Here is a 16695-nt window from a genome sequence, read left to right as displayed (position 1 = left end):
TCATATACAGTTTCAGGAATGCCTGTTCATTAGGCGGATGCTCTAACCACTACACTATTGCTGCGCTGATTCATTTGCATATATATTCCTTGTTATCCTCTTCAGCCTTTTCAGCTGCTTTAACCATAGCTAAGCGATGGGCAGACCCGCGCACCTACAGTTAGCTGTATTCGGGGTTTTAGAAAAAATAAATACAAGGGTTTCTTCATTTTATTTCAATGCACTGTTGCTGTTAAACACATGGGGACTGCTGGTGGAGATATGCTGACACCTATGAGCGGTTTCTTTCACTTATTTACACTTTCTTCTGTTCCACTTTGCAGGGGCATGTTTATTTCGAGAGCTCTGCTATCAGACACGCTCCCTGCACTCATCCACGCCCAGTGCAGGATTTGGAGCTCAGGCAGCAGGCCTTCATTAATATGCATGGCACACTGCCGTCCACCTCTTAAACTGCCGCTTATGTGCAGGATTAGTTTAGTCCTTCACGCCAGATTAGTAAATCTGGGGGAGTGACTTACTCTACCTCAATTGTTTATTCAAAATACTTACCTTATCATGCTGTAATGCATTTACAAGTGTTGATTCTATGCTTTCCTTATTTACTTTGCTACAGGCTAAGACTGAAATTGGTCTTTTGCAATCACTGCTTTATCAGTTAAATTCAAATAAAACATAATAAAAGTGTCGGTGCTCAAACTAAACCTCACACTGTCAAAAACTGTTCAATTAAAACTGAATGAATGAAAAAAAAAATCATCCGATCCCATGACTACTTTCTGTAGAGAGATTTGCCTCCCACCCTTAAGCAATGGAAGGCGCCTTCCTGCCACATTTTCTCCTTCAGATAACCTACTTCTGGGAAACAAATGACAGCTTAATGCAATCAATTCCAAATGACCATCAGTCAGTAAAATGGGCTGAAATCCCAAAACTGAATACTACTTTCCATACCTCCTCTTGTTGGCAGCACATGCATACATTTTCAGTCTGCATCAGTGAGCCAGAAAACAGTAACTTACTCTTTAGAGGTGTAAGGCTTTACATCCAAAAAAAGCTTACTTAGAGTGACAACCTAGTAAGGTGATCTGGTCACTATGATTCTTCTCACATACAGTTCCAATTATTACATTCAGATATAGCATGCAAGTGGAAACAAAGAAAGTGCTACTACTAACAATACAAATTCTGTTTACTATAGCAAGATGCACACTACTACTGCAGGCATGCAGTTCCAATATAAATTGGACTGCTACTACAAAGTATGCCAACTAAGCCAATTTATTTACTTATTTACACATGTGCATTTGTTAAACAGGTAGGTATACTACATCCTGGTACAGACTACAGAGAAGCCACACAGTTAATTTCATAGCACAACGTTACATAGAAAGTCAAATTTTCATTTCACGGCAAAGAGTTTACAATATTGCATGCAAGTGAAATTGTTAATGTCTTAACAAAGAATAAATAAAATTAGTTGCAAGCTACCTACTTCACTGCTAAAGAGTACAAAGAGACTACTTCAGGAGTACATTCTTACATGAAAAATTTCCACAGTGAAAAAATGCAGCCTGTGGTACATTTAAAAGATTCACAGTGAGTCGGCATATGTATGTGGTGGAAAAAGATTGTAACATACTATGAATTCAGAGAAACCTAAATGGATTGTTCTTGTAACTAGGGGAAATGGGGACTTAAGACCTAGAGAGATGCACAGCTTGCAAGAGCAAAGTAAATTAGTGGGGAGGAGAATCTAGAAAACTGAAAATTAGTATAGGGGATGAAATGGAGATTGTAAACACACATGGAACAAAGCTTTAGAGACTTGAGCTTGCTTGCACGAGGATATTAAGTTAATAGTATGGTGTGGGAAAATATGGGTGAAGAACCCAGCCTACTTTTTGTTAATAAAGCATGTGCATATGCACATTTCTTTTAAGTGGCCAAGGAGCTTTCTTGGAAATGATTTTATATCTGCAAGATGTTCTTCCTGTTTCACTGTTGCAGTCATCACCCTTGGGTTATCTGCCTGCAGGTAGCCCTCAGTCGGCCCGAATACCAGAGACTTAGTATTTCTGCATTGGATGCTGTCCCTTCAGGACTGACATTAGGTTATCAGGGGTATAAAAACAGGCAGCCGATGCCATTACATCAGTCTTTCTTGCCAAGGCGCCAGAAGCAGTTTGCAAGTGCTGGTCGGCCGCTACCTGAATTTTCATTTAAGAATTTAATAATCCTGAAGTCTTCTAAAGCTAAGTACCCCGTTGGGAATCCTTTTTTCTTGCTCTAACCAATGTCAGAAAAAGTTAACAATTGTCTTGCCTGTGAAAAGCAAATAATTGATGAGAAAGAAAGGCCTTTGTTCAGCATCTCAGTTAGGTATTGTAAAATCTGAGGGATATTTGGTACACACGTGTCAATGCCTTGTTCCTGGTTCCAAACACAGAATTTCTTCCATTTTTCTGCATAAGATTTTCTGGTACTGGGCCTCCTGGCCTCCAAGATAACATCCATAACAACTTTTGAAAGCGGAGTGTTCTGAATGGCTACATTATCCGCCATGCTGCCAGATTTAAGGTCCTGAGTTGGCTGTGCAGAATCCGATTGTTTTGTTGGGTCAGCAAGTGAGAAGTTTGAGGCAATATCCATGCTGGACCTTGAGACAAGCTCTTTAGGATTGGGTACCAGTGCTGGCGTGGCCAGTCTGGTGCAATCAGCATCATTTTTGGCTTCACTTGTCTGACCTTTAGGAGTGCCCTGGGAAGGAGAGGCAGTAGAGGAAAGGCATAAATTGTTAGATTTTTCCAGCTGAAGGATAGGGCGCCCACTCTCCATGCTTGCTTGTGATAAATCCTTGTGCAAAATCTCTGCAACTGGCAGTTGTGTGGGGAGGCAAATAGATCTATGTCTAGGCATCCCCATTTCATTGTTATCATGCTGAAGACTTGTGGATCTAGTTTCCATTTGTGGGGATCCATGAGGTTTCTGCTTAGTTAGTCTGCCAGAGTTATTTGTTTTTCCTGGCAGGAATTGTGCTTGCAGGTGAACTTGATAAGTCAATGCTGTGTCCCATAAGGTCATTGCTGGTCTGCAGAGGGGGTAGGAATGTGTACCTCCCTGCTTGTTTATGTACCACATGATCGTAGTATTGCCTGTCTTTATCAGTAGCTGTCCTGGATGAAGTAGATCCTTGAAAGCTGTCAGGGCTTTTTGAACAGCTAACATCTCTTTTTGATTGATGTCAAGATGCATCTGGTTTGCAGGCCATGTGCCCTGAATACATTTTCCTGCCATATGGGCTCCCCAGGCATAATCTGATGCATCCGTTGTCGGTGTCTGTCTGGCTGTGGGTAAGCTGAATGGCAGACCCTTGTTGTGGTGACAGGCCTCTGCCCACCATCGGAACTCCTGTTGTAGGCAGGGAATTAGTGCAATTACTGTCTCCAGGCTGTGGCAATGCTGAGTCCAAACACGTTTTAGATACCATTGTAGTTTCCTCATATGCAGCCTGGCATATGGAATTAGTAGAATGCAGGATGCCATGAAACCCAAGGCCTGCAGGATTTTCCTTGCAGATGTGGGTGTTAGTTGCCAATTTCTTGAAGTAAGAAGTCAGTTGTTTTTATTTGTCTGGTGGGAGATAAGCCATCTGGGCAGCTGTATTTAAGCTTGCACCCAGGAATATTATCTCTTGAGAGGGCACTAGTTTTGATTTCTTTTCGTTTACTGTGTACCCTAGGCCAATCAGTAATCTTTTTACAAATGCCAGATGCTTTAGAAGAATGTCTTTGTTCTCTGCTTGAATTAGGCAGTCTTCCAAGTAGGGATACAGTACAGTTGTGTACACTTACCATAAATGTAGATGTTCGAGTGTCTTCACTGTTGCAGTCATGACTGTAGGGTTCTCCCCTGCCGGCAGGCAGTCCTCGGTCTGCCAGAATCCCAAAGTCTGGGTCCGGCGTCGGCTGTTCAGCCATGTTCCCTGATGTCAGAGTGCCAGGAGTACAAAGCTGACAGCCGACGCCATGTACTCCAGTTTTTCTTGCCACAGATGTCAGGTGCTCCAAAATGAGTAAGATCCCATACCCTTTGCAAATATACCTCAAAAGAAGGGTGAAGAAGGGAACCACACAAAAGAAAAAATAAGAGGGGACAGGAGGGAGGGAAACCCAGACTGCAACAGTGAAGACACTCGAACATCTACATTTATGGTAAGTGTACACAACTGTACTATGTTCATCGTGTTTCACTGTTGCAGTCATGACTGTAGGGTTGAATCCCAAAGCAGAACAAAAGGGAGGTGGTCATAAAGAAGAGGGGGCGGCTAAAAGGCCCTGCAAGACAGCAGAAGCAAAGCCTGCCCTAGACTTAGAGTAAAGAGGAAGATTGTAGTGCTTGGAAAAAGTATGCACTGAACTCCAAGTTGCAGCTTCCAAAATGTCTTTGGTAGGAACTCCCCTGAGAAAGGCAGCTGAAGTGGCAGCAGCTCTGGTAGAGTGAGTCCGTAAACTCCCTGGGATTTGCTTTCCATGGTGTGAATAACAAAATCTGATTCCATGAGCAATCCATTTAGAAATGGTCTGTTTTGAAATAGCTTTACCTTGGGAACTTGAAGCATAAGAAACAAACAATTGCTCTGATTTCCTGATGTCCTTGGTTCTGTCCAGGTAAAAACGTAGTTGTCTGTGTACATCCAAGGAATGCAAGATCCTTTCCCCCCTATTTTGAGGACTGGGGAAAAAAGTTGGCAAGTGAATAGTTTGATTTAAAGCCACTTTGGAAACCACCTTATGAAAGTAGGATTAGTCCTTAAAGACACCCTGTCTTGATGAAAAATAATATAAGGTTCCACAGCCATGAGAGCTTGCAACTCCGAAACTCTCCTGGCAGAGGTCAGAGCTAACAGAATGGCTGTCTTCCAAGATAAAAACTTGATGTCAGAAGTGGCAGCAGGCTCAAAAGGAGGTAAGATGAGTTTTTCCAAAACATAGTTGAGATCCCAAGCAGGAATGGGAGGAGATCTAGGGGGCCTTAAGTTCTTAGCTCCTCTGAGAAACTGTCTCATTAACTGATGGGAAAAGATAGGAGGGTCTGTATTATAATGAGCAGAAATAGCAGAAGCATGGATCTTTATGGAAGAGAAAGAGAGACCCTTATGTAAGAGGTCTGTCAGGTAAAGTAAAATCAGAGGAATGTTAGGAATAAGAGGATCTGAATCCCGAACCTGCATCCAAGAGCAAAATCTTTTCCATTTTCCTGCATAAGATTTTCTAGTGCTAGGACGTCTGGCTTCTAAAATGACATCCATAACCTGCTTGGGTAGGAGAGAATGAATCAAGGACCCTGGATTAACCAGGCCGCCAGGCTGAGAGTTTTGACATGGGAGTGCAGAACCTGACCCTGGTGTTGGGACAGAAGGTTCAGAGTCTGTGGTAATACCCAAGGGGGCTCCAGACAAAGGTTTTTCAGAGCTGGGTACCAAAATTGTCGAGGCCAATTTGGGGCCAGCAAAATTATCATCTTGGGCTTGTCCTGTTTGATCTTTAATAACACCCGTGGAAGAAGAGGTAGAGGCGGAAAGGCATACCCAGAGAGGTTTATCCAACTGAATGACAGTGCATCCACTTTCCAAGCTAGTTTGTGGAAAGTCCTGCTGCAAAAAATCTGTAGTTGATGATTGAGATGGGATGCAAAGAGGTCTATGTGAGGACATCCCCAGACTGCTGTAATCATCCTGAATATTTCGGTGTCCACCATCCATTCTTATGGATCCGACAGGTTTCTGCTCAGACTGTCTGCCAGGAAGATTTGCTTCCCTGGTAGAAACTGAGCTTGAAGGTCCAGTTTGCAAGCTAGAGCTGTGTTCCATAGATTCATGGCTAGTCTGCAAAGGGGATAGGAATGAGATCCCCCTTGCTTGTTTATGTACCACATAACTGTGGTATTGTCTGTCCGTATTAGTAGCTGTCCTGGTTGTAGAAGATTCATGAAAGCCAATAGAGCATTCTGTACGGCTAACATTTCCTTTAAATTGGTATGCAGGAGCTTCTGATCCTTTGTCCAAAGGCCCTGCAGACAGTTGCCCTGAAAATGGGCTCCCCATGCATAATCTGAAGCGTCCGTGGTTAGTATCTGAGTGGCTGGAGGCAGACTGAAGGGTTTTCCTATGTTTAGAGTACATGCCTTGGACCACCAAAGGAATTCCTTTTTGAGACAAGCAGGACGGTGATCTGTATGTCTAAACTGTGGCAATGCTGAGACCATACACTTTTTAGGTACCACTAAATTTTCCTCATATGTAGTCTTGCATATAGTACGAGAGGGATGCAGGAGGCCATGTAACCCAAAGCCTGCAGGAATTTCCTTGCAGAAAGCTGAATTAAAGTTGCCAAGGTTTTGAAAGTTGAAGCCAGCTGTAATTGTTTTTTGGATGTCAGAAAAGCCATATGGGTTGTGGTGTTTAGAAGAGCACCCAGAAAAGTTATCTGTTGTGAGGGTGTCAAATTTGACTTTTTTATGTTTACAGAGAATCCCAGGAACTTGAGAAGGTTCTGAACAAATTCTAGATGCTGGAGTAAGACATCCTTGCTGTCTGCCTGAATTAGACAATCATCCAGATAAGGGTAAATTTGAATTCCCTTGAGTCTGCAATAAGCTACTACTGGAGCCAGGCATTTGGTGAAGACCCTGGGCGCAGTAGACAATCCAAAGGGCAGCGCAGATAATTGATAGTGTCTCGATCCGACCCTGAACCTGAGGTATTTTCTGCATTCCTGCCTGATGGGAATGTGTAAATATGCCTCCTTTAAATCCAAAGTTACCATCCATGCATTTTTGGTCAGCATTGGAAGTAGCTGCTGTAGAGTAAGCATCTTGAATTTTGGTATCTCGAGAAAAGTGTTCAAGACTGACAGATCCAGAATGGGTCTCCATGAATTTTGCTTTCTGGGGACTAGAAAGAGCCTTGAATAAAAACCTTGTCCCATCTCTGAAAGTGGAACCAGTTCTATGGCATTCATAGCCAAGAGAGCCTCCACCTGGTTTAAGGCCTCTAACCATTGATGTTTTGGAAGATCCGGCCATCCTCTTGGTCTTGGTAGGGTATGAAAATGGAATTTGCAACCTCTTGAAACCACATCCAGAACCCACTTGTCTTGGGTTATATGAGTCCAATTTAGGTGAAAAAAAAGAAAGTTTTCCTCCAAGTGGGGCTTCCAGGCAAGAAGTTCCTGCAGCCCAACAAAGGGAGTCATTGAGCCTGTTTTCTATGAGCTTGCGACCTGTCCTCTCCTCCCCTAGGAAATGTCTTGGTCTATAAGGGGCTTGCGTTTGAGGCCTTCCTCGGGAGCGTCTGTATCTACCCCTCTGAGGCCTGTCTGAATTGGGAAAGGACCAATTTTTTGTAAGCCAATTCCAACTAAATCTGGGTGGCTACACTTGTAAGAAATCTTTAACCTTTTGCATGGATTTTGCCTTGTCCTCCATCTTCTTTATCACCTCTTCAGCCTTAGGCCCAAACAAAACATTATGCTCGACAGGAGCATCCAATAACTTAGCTTTTACTTAATCTGGCAAGTTTTGTTCCTTTAACCAAGCATGCCGTCTAATGACTGTACCAGAGGCAGCAGCCCAACAAGAAGCCTCCAAGGCATCAAATCCACAGTGTAAACCATGCTTCCCAACTTGTTCAGTGGCATGCATTAAGTCATGTAATTCCTTATCATCTGCACAGGCAGAAATGGAAGCTAGCTTTTGTTTCAAAACAGACAGAAGAAATTGCTGGTATTTCAGCATATGAAATTGACAGTTTAAAGCCCTAATAGATAAAGTAGCAGAAGTGTACACTTTTTTGCCCCATCTTTCTAAAGATCTGGAATCCTTCTCAGTGGGAATGGGGTTTTTAGCAGTAGCGGCCTTAACCCCCTTAGGACCCTGAGAAATGGTTTCAGGATCAGCAGTAGGGTTCTTGTACAAAAACTGGTGGGAATCAGGAACCCTATAATATCTGTCTGGCTTAGCAGGAGCTGGAGGAAAAGAGTCCGGAGTTAAGTTAGCCTCCGAAAAAGCATCATCCACAATATCCAAAATAGGAGGGATAGCCAGGGGTCTATCTTGGGGAAGAAGAAGAAAATCACTAAGTCTTTTCTTAGATTCTGAGTACTCCTGTCCTTCCCAGTGAAAATGTTCCCTCATTTCATGTAAAGTTTCCCCAAAAGAGAAATCCTCAGGGGAAGAAGCTGAAGGAATGGATTCCTCAGCATCAGAATCCTCATAAAAAGGGAAAGAATATTCCTGGTCAGAAGAAGAAACTGAAGAAACAGAAGCCTGATCAGAGGAGTCATAATGCACTTCCTGCCTTGGCCTTTTATCTGGAGGGGGATGAGAACCCCTGATCATAGTAAGCAAGTCATCCGCCATCTTAAGTAACTGTTTCTAAGACTTGGGTGCCAGCTCAGAAGAGGCCTGAGCTGTAGTCTTTGATTTGGAAGGAATCTTTGCCTTTGTCTTTGGCTTCGCCTTTATTAGAAGCTGAGTAGGCCTGAAACCCCTTCGGAAGCCGGTACCAGCACAGCGGCTCCGGACCCATCCGAAGGAGCATTGTCCGAAGGTCCTGCAACAGAAATATTCAAAGGCCTAGATGGCTCCTTGTGGGAGTCCGTTTCGGCCATCGGTTCCTAAATGGCCGACGACAGGGGCTGCAAAAGCGCCTCACTGACGACGGACGAACCTGAAGCTGGCTCTGCTTGTACAATATCGTCCGATTTGGACCTCGGAGGCCTGTCTTTATCCTTGCATCGTTTGTGAACTCAGGTAGCCGGAACTGAATCCGACGACATTTGGTAATTAAAGCGCCTACCGAAGTAATGAAATGCAAAATCGTACCTTCGTTTAATCGTATGTTGATTGAATCTAGCACAAAACCGACAACTAGCTACATCGTGGTCAGGGCCTAAGCAAGGAATACAGTAAGAATGAAAATCCTTATGATGTATTTGCTTCCCACAAGAAATACAATTATTAACTTTTTCTGACATCGGACTGGAGCAAGAAAAAAGTTTCCCCAACAGGGTACTTGAATTTGAGAAGGAGAAGAAAATCTTCGGACTGAAGTACGTATAGCAAAAATTGTCAGGAGTCAGCCGACCAGCAAATGCGAACTGCTATCACCGCACGGCAAGAAAGACTGGGGAACATGGCGTCGGCTGTCAGCTTTGTACTCCTGGTGCTCTGACGTCAGGGAGCATGGCTGAACAGCCGACACCGGACCCAGACTTTGGGATTCTGGCCGACCGAGGACTGCCTGCCGGCAGGGGAGAACCCTACAGTCATGACTGCAACAGTGAAACACGATGAACATATCTGAATTCCTCTTTGTCTGCAATACACAATTACTGGTGCCAGGCATTTTGTGAAGACCCTGGGCGCAGTAGATAAGCCAAAGGGCAATGCAGAGAATTGGTAGTGCACTGAGCCAGCTATGAATCTGAGGTATCTTCTGCAAGACTGTCTGATTGGGACATGCAGGTATGCCTCTTTTAGGTTCAAAGTTACGAGCCAAGCCTTCTTGCCCAGCATGGGCAGTAGCTGCTGTAGAGTCAACATCTTGAATTTTGGAACTTCCAGAAAAGTATTTAGTATAGACAGGTCCAGTATTGGTCTCCAGGTTTTGTCCTTTCTGGGCACTAGGAAAGGTCTGGAATAAAATCCTTGCCCCTGCTCTTGTTGTGATACTTGTTGAATGGCCCTCATGTCCATGAGGGCTGTAATTTGTTTTTGTGCCTCTGCCCATTGATTGTGTGGCAGGTCTGGCATACCTTTTGCCCTTGGTAGGGTGTGAAAATGGAACCTGTAGCCTTGGGACACTATGTTCAAGACCCATTTGTCTTGGGTAACCATTTGCCAATTTGAAGAAAAAAGTGCTAGTTTTCCCCCTAAGGGGGCTGCCAAAAGAAAAGTGCTTGGATCTGGCAGAGGAAAGTCATTGGGACTGTTTCCTGTAAGGTTGTGATTTGTCTTCTCCACTTTTGGAGGTAGGAGCACCCCATTGTTTAGGCCTGTATGAGCCTTGGGGCTGAGATCTGCCTCTGGGAAGCCTGTATCTGCCTCTTTGTGGTCTGTCTGACACTGGAAAGGACCAATTTTTAGAAGGCCAGTTCCTGCTAAATCTGGGTGGCTGTACTTGTAAGAAATCCTTGCCTGTCTGCATGGATTTTGCTTTATCCTCCATTTTTTTCAACACCTCTTCTGCTTTAGTACCAAACAAAGTATCATGCTGTAATGGAGCATCTAATAATTTTGCTTTAACATGATCAGGCAGATTCTGTTCCTTTAACCAAGCATGCCTTCTAATAACAGAACCTGTAACAGCGGCCCTGCAAGAGGCCTCCAGTGAATCATAACCACATTGCAAATTATGCTTTCCCACTTGTTCAGCTGCATGCAATAAATCCTGCATTTCCTTGTTCTCTGAACATTCAGTATTTGTCAACAATTTCTGTTTAAGCAGTGACATTAAATATTGCTGATATTTAAGTATATGAAACTGACAATTTAAAGCCCTTACAGCCAAGGTAGCAGAAGTGTAAACCTTTTTCCCCCATCCATCTAGAGCCCTAGAATCCCCATCAGAGGGGACAGGGTTTTTGCAGTGGAAGCTTTGACCCCCTTGGGACCCTGAGATATAGTTTCTGGGTCAGCAACGGGGCTTTTATATAAGAATTTATGAGAATCCGGGACCCTGTAGTATGTGTCTGGCTTAGCAGGTGCAGGGGATAAAGAGTCAGGGGACATGCCGGACTCTGAAAATACATCATCTACAATGTCTAGAACAGGTGGAATAGCAAGGGGTCTGTGCTGAGGAAGTAGCAGAAAGTCTCTGAGTTTTTTCTTAGATTCAGAATAATCTTGGCTCTCCCAGTGGAAATGCTCCCTCATGGTATGCAGGGTTTCCCCAAAAGAATAACCCTCAGGAGGAGAGGCTGAAGTAATGGATTCTTCAGCATCAGAATCCTCATAGGAAAGCATGGAGTAATCCTGTTCAGAAGAGGAATCAGAGGAAATAGAAACCTGATCAGAGAATCATACTCTGTCTCTTGCCCAGGCCTCTTATCAGGAGGGGGATGGAAACCCCTGATCAAAGTAATTAGGTCTTCGGCCATTTTGAGCATCTGTTTTTCAGGCATGGAAGTCTGAGTAGGAGAATGCTGTACTTGTTTCTTTATCTTTAGAGCTGCTTTAGTCTTTGAAGCTGAAGATGGCTTAACATATAGTTGTGTAGGTCTGAAGACACCCTCAGAAGCCGATGCCTGCTCAGCGGCTCCAGACCCATCTGAGGGAATGATTTCAGAGTGTCCAATACCTTGAGTATCCAGAGACCCAGTCAGCTCCACATAGGAGTCGGAAGCGGCCTGTGGCTTTGAGGTAGTGGGCGCCAGGGGCTGCGAAAGCGCCTCACTGAGAACCGGAGAACAGCCTAGCGGAGGCCTCATCGTCAGTTTTGGACCTTGGATGCCTATCCTTCTCCTTGTCCTTGCGTTTTTTGTATACTCCGGACGTCGGCAGTTCCGATGGCATTATATAATTAAATCTTCAGCCAAAGTAATGAAATGCAAAATCGAACCGACGCTTAATACTGCGTTGGTTAAATCTAACACAAAACCGACAGCTTGCAGCATTGTGATCAGGGCATAGGCAAGGAATACAGTAAGAGTGAAAATCCTTATGAGGTATTTGCTTCCCACAAGAAATACAATTGTTAACTTTTTCTGACATCGGTCTGGAGCAAGAAAAAAGTTTCCCCAACGGAGTACCTAGCTTTAATGAAGACTTCGGTTCTGAAATTTGGATTGGAAAATCTCAGGGTTCGGCCGACTGGCACTTGCGAACTGATTTTGCTTCGGGCACCGCACGGCAAGAAAGACTGAAGAAAATGGTGTCGGCTGCATCTTTTATACCCCTGGCGCACTGATGTCAGGGAAGAGGCGACAGCAACTGACGTCGGACCTAGACTTTGGAATTCTGGCTGACTGAGGCTAGCCTGCCTGCAGGATAACCCAAGACTAATGACTGCAACAGTGAAACACGAACATCCTACTGCTGACCCAGAGATCATTTCTCAGGGGCCTACAGGTATCAAGGCTACAACAGCCAAGAATCCCACCCCTTTGGACAGGGATTCCAGAGCTTTGGACAGATGGGGTAAAGAAGGTATATACCTCTGCAACTCTTGCTATTAGGGCATTGAATTGTCAGTTTCACATGCTGAATTACCAGCAACATATTATGGAACTTATTAAACAAAAAGTGGCAACCTTTTCAGGCTGTGCAGAAAATAAAGAATTGCAGGAGCTTATGCACTCTGCAAGCCAAATCAGCTTGCATACTTTGCAGTGTGGCTTTGATGCCCTAGAAGCATCTTGTCGGGCAGCTGTCACTGGCTCTATTCTGATAAGACATGCTTGGCTGAAGGAGCAGTCCTTGCCACACCATGTCAAATCAAAGTTACTAGACGCTCCTTTGAATAAGGACAGTTTGTTTGGCACCAAAGCATAAGAGGTTCTTAAAGAGATGGAAGAAAAAGCTAAGTCTATGCAGACTTTTAAAGAATTCTTACAAGTGCAACCCCCTAGATTCAAGTAGGCATTTCCCTTCCAAACACTGGTCCTTTCTAGCCCCCTCCAGGCCTTCTCAAACAAGACCCAGGGAAAACAGACCACACAGACTTCAGTCTCAGGGTATGCAGAGATCTAAGCAATGGAGTGCCCCCACTCCTAAAACAGGGAGTGGTAAGCCACCTCCTTACGGAAAAAGCTCACAATGACTTCTTTACTCCACTCCCCAGCCCTGCCCAATTGCTTGTGCCCTTAGGAGGAAAACTTGCCCTTCATGCAAAAACCTGGATGTCCATCACTTAGCACCAGTGGGTCCTCAACACTGTATCCCAGGAGTACAAATTTTATTTCCATTCACTGCCAACCCCAAGCGGGTTTCCAGGCCTTCCTCCAAACCAGTGGGCAGAGGCTCAAAACCAAGTACTTTTCCTGCTCAATATCAGAGCTATTCAGCCGGTTCCAGTAGAACAGAGGGTACTGCAGGCAGAGAAATATCCAAATGTACCCGTACTTGAACGACTGCCTGATTCAGGAAGACAGTCAGGAATTGCTGCTGCAGCACTTGACATTTGTGAAAAACCTCACTTCTTTGGGGTACACCATCAACGAAAATAAATCAAAACTGGTACCCAGTCAAAAGATTGTATTCCTGGGAGTAAGCTTAGACACAACTTCCCAGATGGCATTCCTCACCTAAGAAAAACAAGTCTATCTGACAGACTACTTCAAACAAATGGCCACCAGAACCCAGCTATCTGCAAGCCCTAGGGTTCATGGCCTCATATATACTGATGAGTCCATATGCAAGACTGCCTACGAGGAAACTCCAATGGTACTTAAAGTCTTTAGTGCCAACATTCTCAGGACCTGAAAACAGTCATTCCTATCATACCCTGTCTAAGGACAGACTTCCTCTGGTGAGCAGAAGCATACAACCACAACAAGGGACTGCCATTTACTCAACCCCAAGCCGCCCAGACCCTAACCATAGACACATCAGACGTTGCCTGGGGGATGCTAGCTGTACAGAATGCCCTGACAGCTTTCAGATCCCTACTCCTCCCAGGACAACTACTAATAAAAACTGACAAGACCACAGTTATGTGGTACATCAACAAGTAGGGGGGAACCCATTACTACCCACTCTGCAGGCTTGCCATGGCCCTGTGGAACACGGCCTTGGACATTCTAGTCCATTTGCAAGCTCAATTCCTGCCAGACAAACAAAACGTACTGGTAGACTGAAGCAGAAATCTCCTTGACCCACACGAGTGGCAATTGGAGCACAGCACCTTCAACCTTCTGATCCAGAAATGGGGGACCCCAGAGGTGAATCTCTCTGCCTCCCCCTACAACCACCAGCTCAGTACATTCTGCACCAGGAATCCTCACAGCAGGGCCTGGAAAGTGGATGCCCTATCTTTTCAGTGGGTAAATCTCTCAGTCTATGCCTTTCCCCCTCTGCCCCTCCTTTCAAGAATACTACTCAAGATAAAACAGGACAGACCCAGGACTGTTCTGATTGCCCCGGACTGGCCACACCAGCACTGGTACCCACTCCTGCGCAGCCTGACATCGGTGCCACCCTGGCACCTACACCAGAATCCAACCCTCCTCTCTCAGCAGGAGGGACAAATTCTGCATCCATAAGTGCAAACCCTAAATCTTGCAGCCTGGCTTATTCCTTGAATTCTCCCCCAGTGACCTTAACCAAACATGTGCTGGACATCATTCTTGAAGCCAGAAGACCCAGTACAAGAAATTCCTATGCCGATAAGTGGAAAAGTTCTGCTCATGGATTCAATCTAAATGAGAGAACACTACACTGCCCTCCCTGCCTCTAAATCCTGGATTACTTAGCAGATCTACTCCACAAAGGCCTGTCCTTTTCCTCCATTAAGATACATGTCTCAGCCATTTCTGCTCATTACAACACTGAGCCACATCTCTTCTCGCACCCTCTTATCAAACAGTTACTGAGAGGGGCAAACAATTTAAGGCCACCAAGGAGAGCACCCACCCCTGCTTGGGACCTTAACTTTGTACTGGAAAAGCTCAATCTTCCCCGCTTTAAACCTGCTGCCTCAGCAGAGTTAAAATTCCTCTCTTGGAAAACAGCCTTGCTTCTAGCCTTCACTTCAGCTAGAAGAGTGTTTGAGCTATAAGCACTGATGGTTGTGGAACCCTTCATTATTTTCCATACTGATAGGGTTTCCCTCAGGACTAATCCTTCCTTTATGCCTAAAGTGGTGTCCAATGTGGCTCTCAATCAATCCATCCATTTGCCGACTTTCTTCCCTAATCCTCAAACTAAAGGGGAAAGGATGCTGCACTCCTTGGACGTGCACAGACAGCTCAGATTCTACCTTGATAAGACTAAGCCCTTCAAAAAATCTGACCATCTGCTAGTCAGCTTTGCTACAGGGGCAGAGGGCAAAGCCATTTCAAAACAAACTATTTCCAAATGGATAGCACAATGCATCCATTTCTGCTACAAGCACCATGGGAAACCAACCCCTCAGGGGGTCAGAACACATTCCACTAGGGCAACATCCATCTCTACAGCATTTCTCAGGGGAGTCCCTACCAGGGACATCATGGAGGCTGCTACCTGGAGTTCTGTACACACCTTCACCAACCATTACCGGCTGCCTATCTTTTCCAAATCCAGGGCAGGATTTGCTACAGCAGTCCTACAAGGCATACTAGCCAGCCCTAACTCTTCTTGACTGCCCCCACGCTTCTTCAGCTTTGGGAATTCACCCAAGTGTGATGACTGCAACAGTGAAACATGAAGAACATAGTACAGTTGTGTACACTTACCATAAATGTAGATATTTGAGTGTATTCACTGTTGTAGTCCTGGTTTCCCTCCCTCCAGCCCCCTGGTTTCCTCTCTCTCTCTCTCTCTCTCTCTCCTATGGCTATTACTAACCCCTTCAGGGGTACTGGTATTGATATTTACTTTTTACAGGTGGTGTTTTCCCCAATATAACCTAGCTCCCTATTTGGGGGGCTCCTGACATTTGGGGCAAGAAAAACTGATGTAATGGCATCAGCTGCCTGTTTTTATACCCCTGACAATTTGACGTCAGTCCTGGAGCGACAGCATCCAACACAGAAATACTAAGTCTCTGGCAGATAACCCAAGTGTGATGACTGCAACAGTGAATACACCCGAACATCTACATTTATGATAAGTGTACACAACTGTACTTTGTCCAATCTTCAGTTTGCAAGGACAATTTTGCAGAAGTTTCTTTCCTCAACAGTCAGATTCTTTGGGAGTTGCCATAATGGTTAAGGTGCTTACCTCACAGATGTGAGGCACAGGGTTTGATTCTTACCAAGGTTCACTGGATAGGTTTAGAATGTTGCACAAGGGCAGTTAGGCTAGTACCTACCTATGAGGGCCTGACTAGTATAAAGGCATTATTATCTTTGATGTTAAATGTGTAGTGGGAGTGCAATATGAAGTTTAGATATAAGGAAGGGGCAACAGTGTTAGTAAGGGATTTTGTAAGAAAGACTGGGGAAGAGAAGAGTATATCTGGCTAGAATATATAGGAAACTGGCTTTGTGAAGGAAAACACAGAGGTGTTCAGTGAGTGGTTAGGTTGATAAACTGACAGACTGCACTGACAGCTGAAAAACAGACAGAGAATCAAAGAGAGACCACTACATAGTATGAGTTACTCACAGTCTCCGGTACATAGAAGATACTTCGAATGTTGAGAGGAGCATCGGTTTTGTAGTGAAGTATGTATCGTGGCTTATCATAAGCCTGTGCTATATATCGGTAAAACTCCTCGTGTTGCCATTCACTTATATCTTTGGGCTCCATCATCCACAGTGCCTATAAGGATAGAAAAGGTTAACATAATAATAAAAAAGGTTAAACTAAGTAGGTTTCAACATTTCTGAAAACTTCCTCCTTAAGTTATAAAAGCCACTGTACCTCTCTTCTATCATGCTTATGTTAACTTATGTGCTAGGTGTGCAAGTCAAATGTAACAAGAAAAAATAAGCAAGCAATGAATTCCACCAATCATATGTAAGAGCAAGCCTCTCACAGGATTTA

General features: G+C 44.5%; 1 protein-coding gene across 1 annotated transcript in view; it reads right to left on the bottom strand.

Annotated features, from left to right (window-relative positions):
• The window catches only part of TRAP1 (TNF receptor associated protein 1), a 950501-nt gene that overhangs the window by 565743 nt on the left and 368063 nt on the right, over positions 1–16695 (bottom strand). Inside the window, exon 9 of the mRNA XM_044089342.1 lies at positions 16315–16470. Within this exon, the coding sequence (XP_043945277.1) occupies positions 16315–16470 (156 nt within the window). The remainder of the gene's footprint in view (positions 1–16314; positions 16471–16695) is intronic.

Source organism: Protopterus annectens, chromosome 12.part0, assembly GCF_019279795.1.
Source record: "Protopterus annectens isolate FY-2018-M chromosome 12.part0, PAN1.0, whole genome shotgun sequence".
In the NCBI taxonomy this organism is placed as follows: domain Eukaryota; kingdom Metazoa; phylum Chordata; order Ceratodontiformes; family Protopteridae; genus Protopterus; species Protopterus annectens.
Note: the sequence above shows the minus strand (reverse complement) of the source record. Positions and strands in the feature narration are given on the sequence as shown.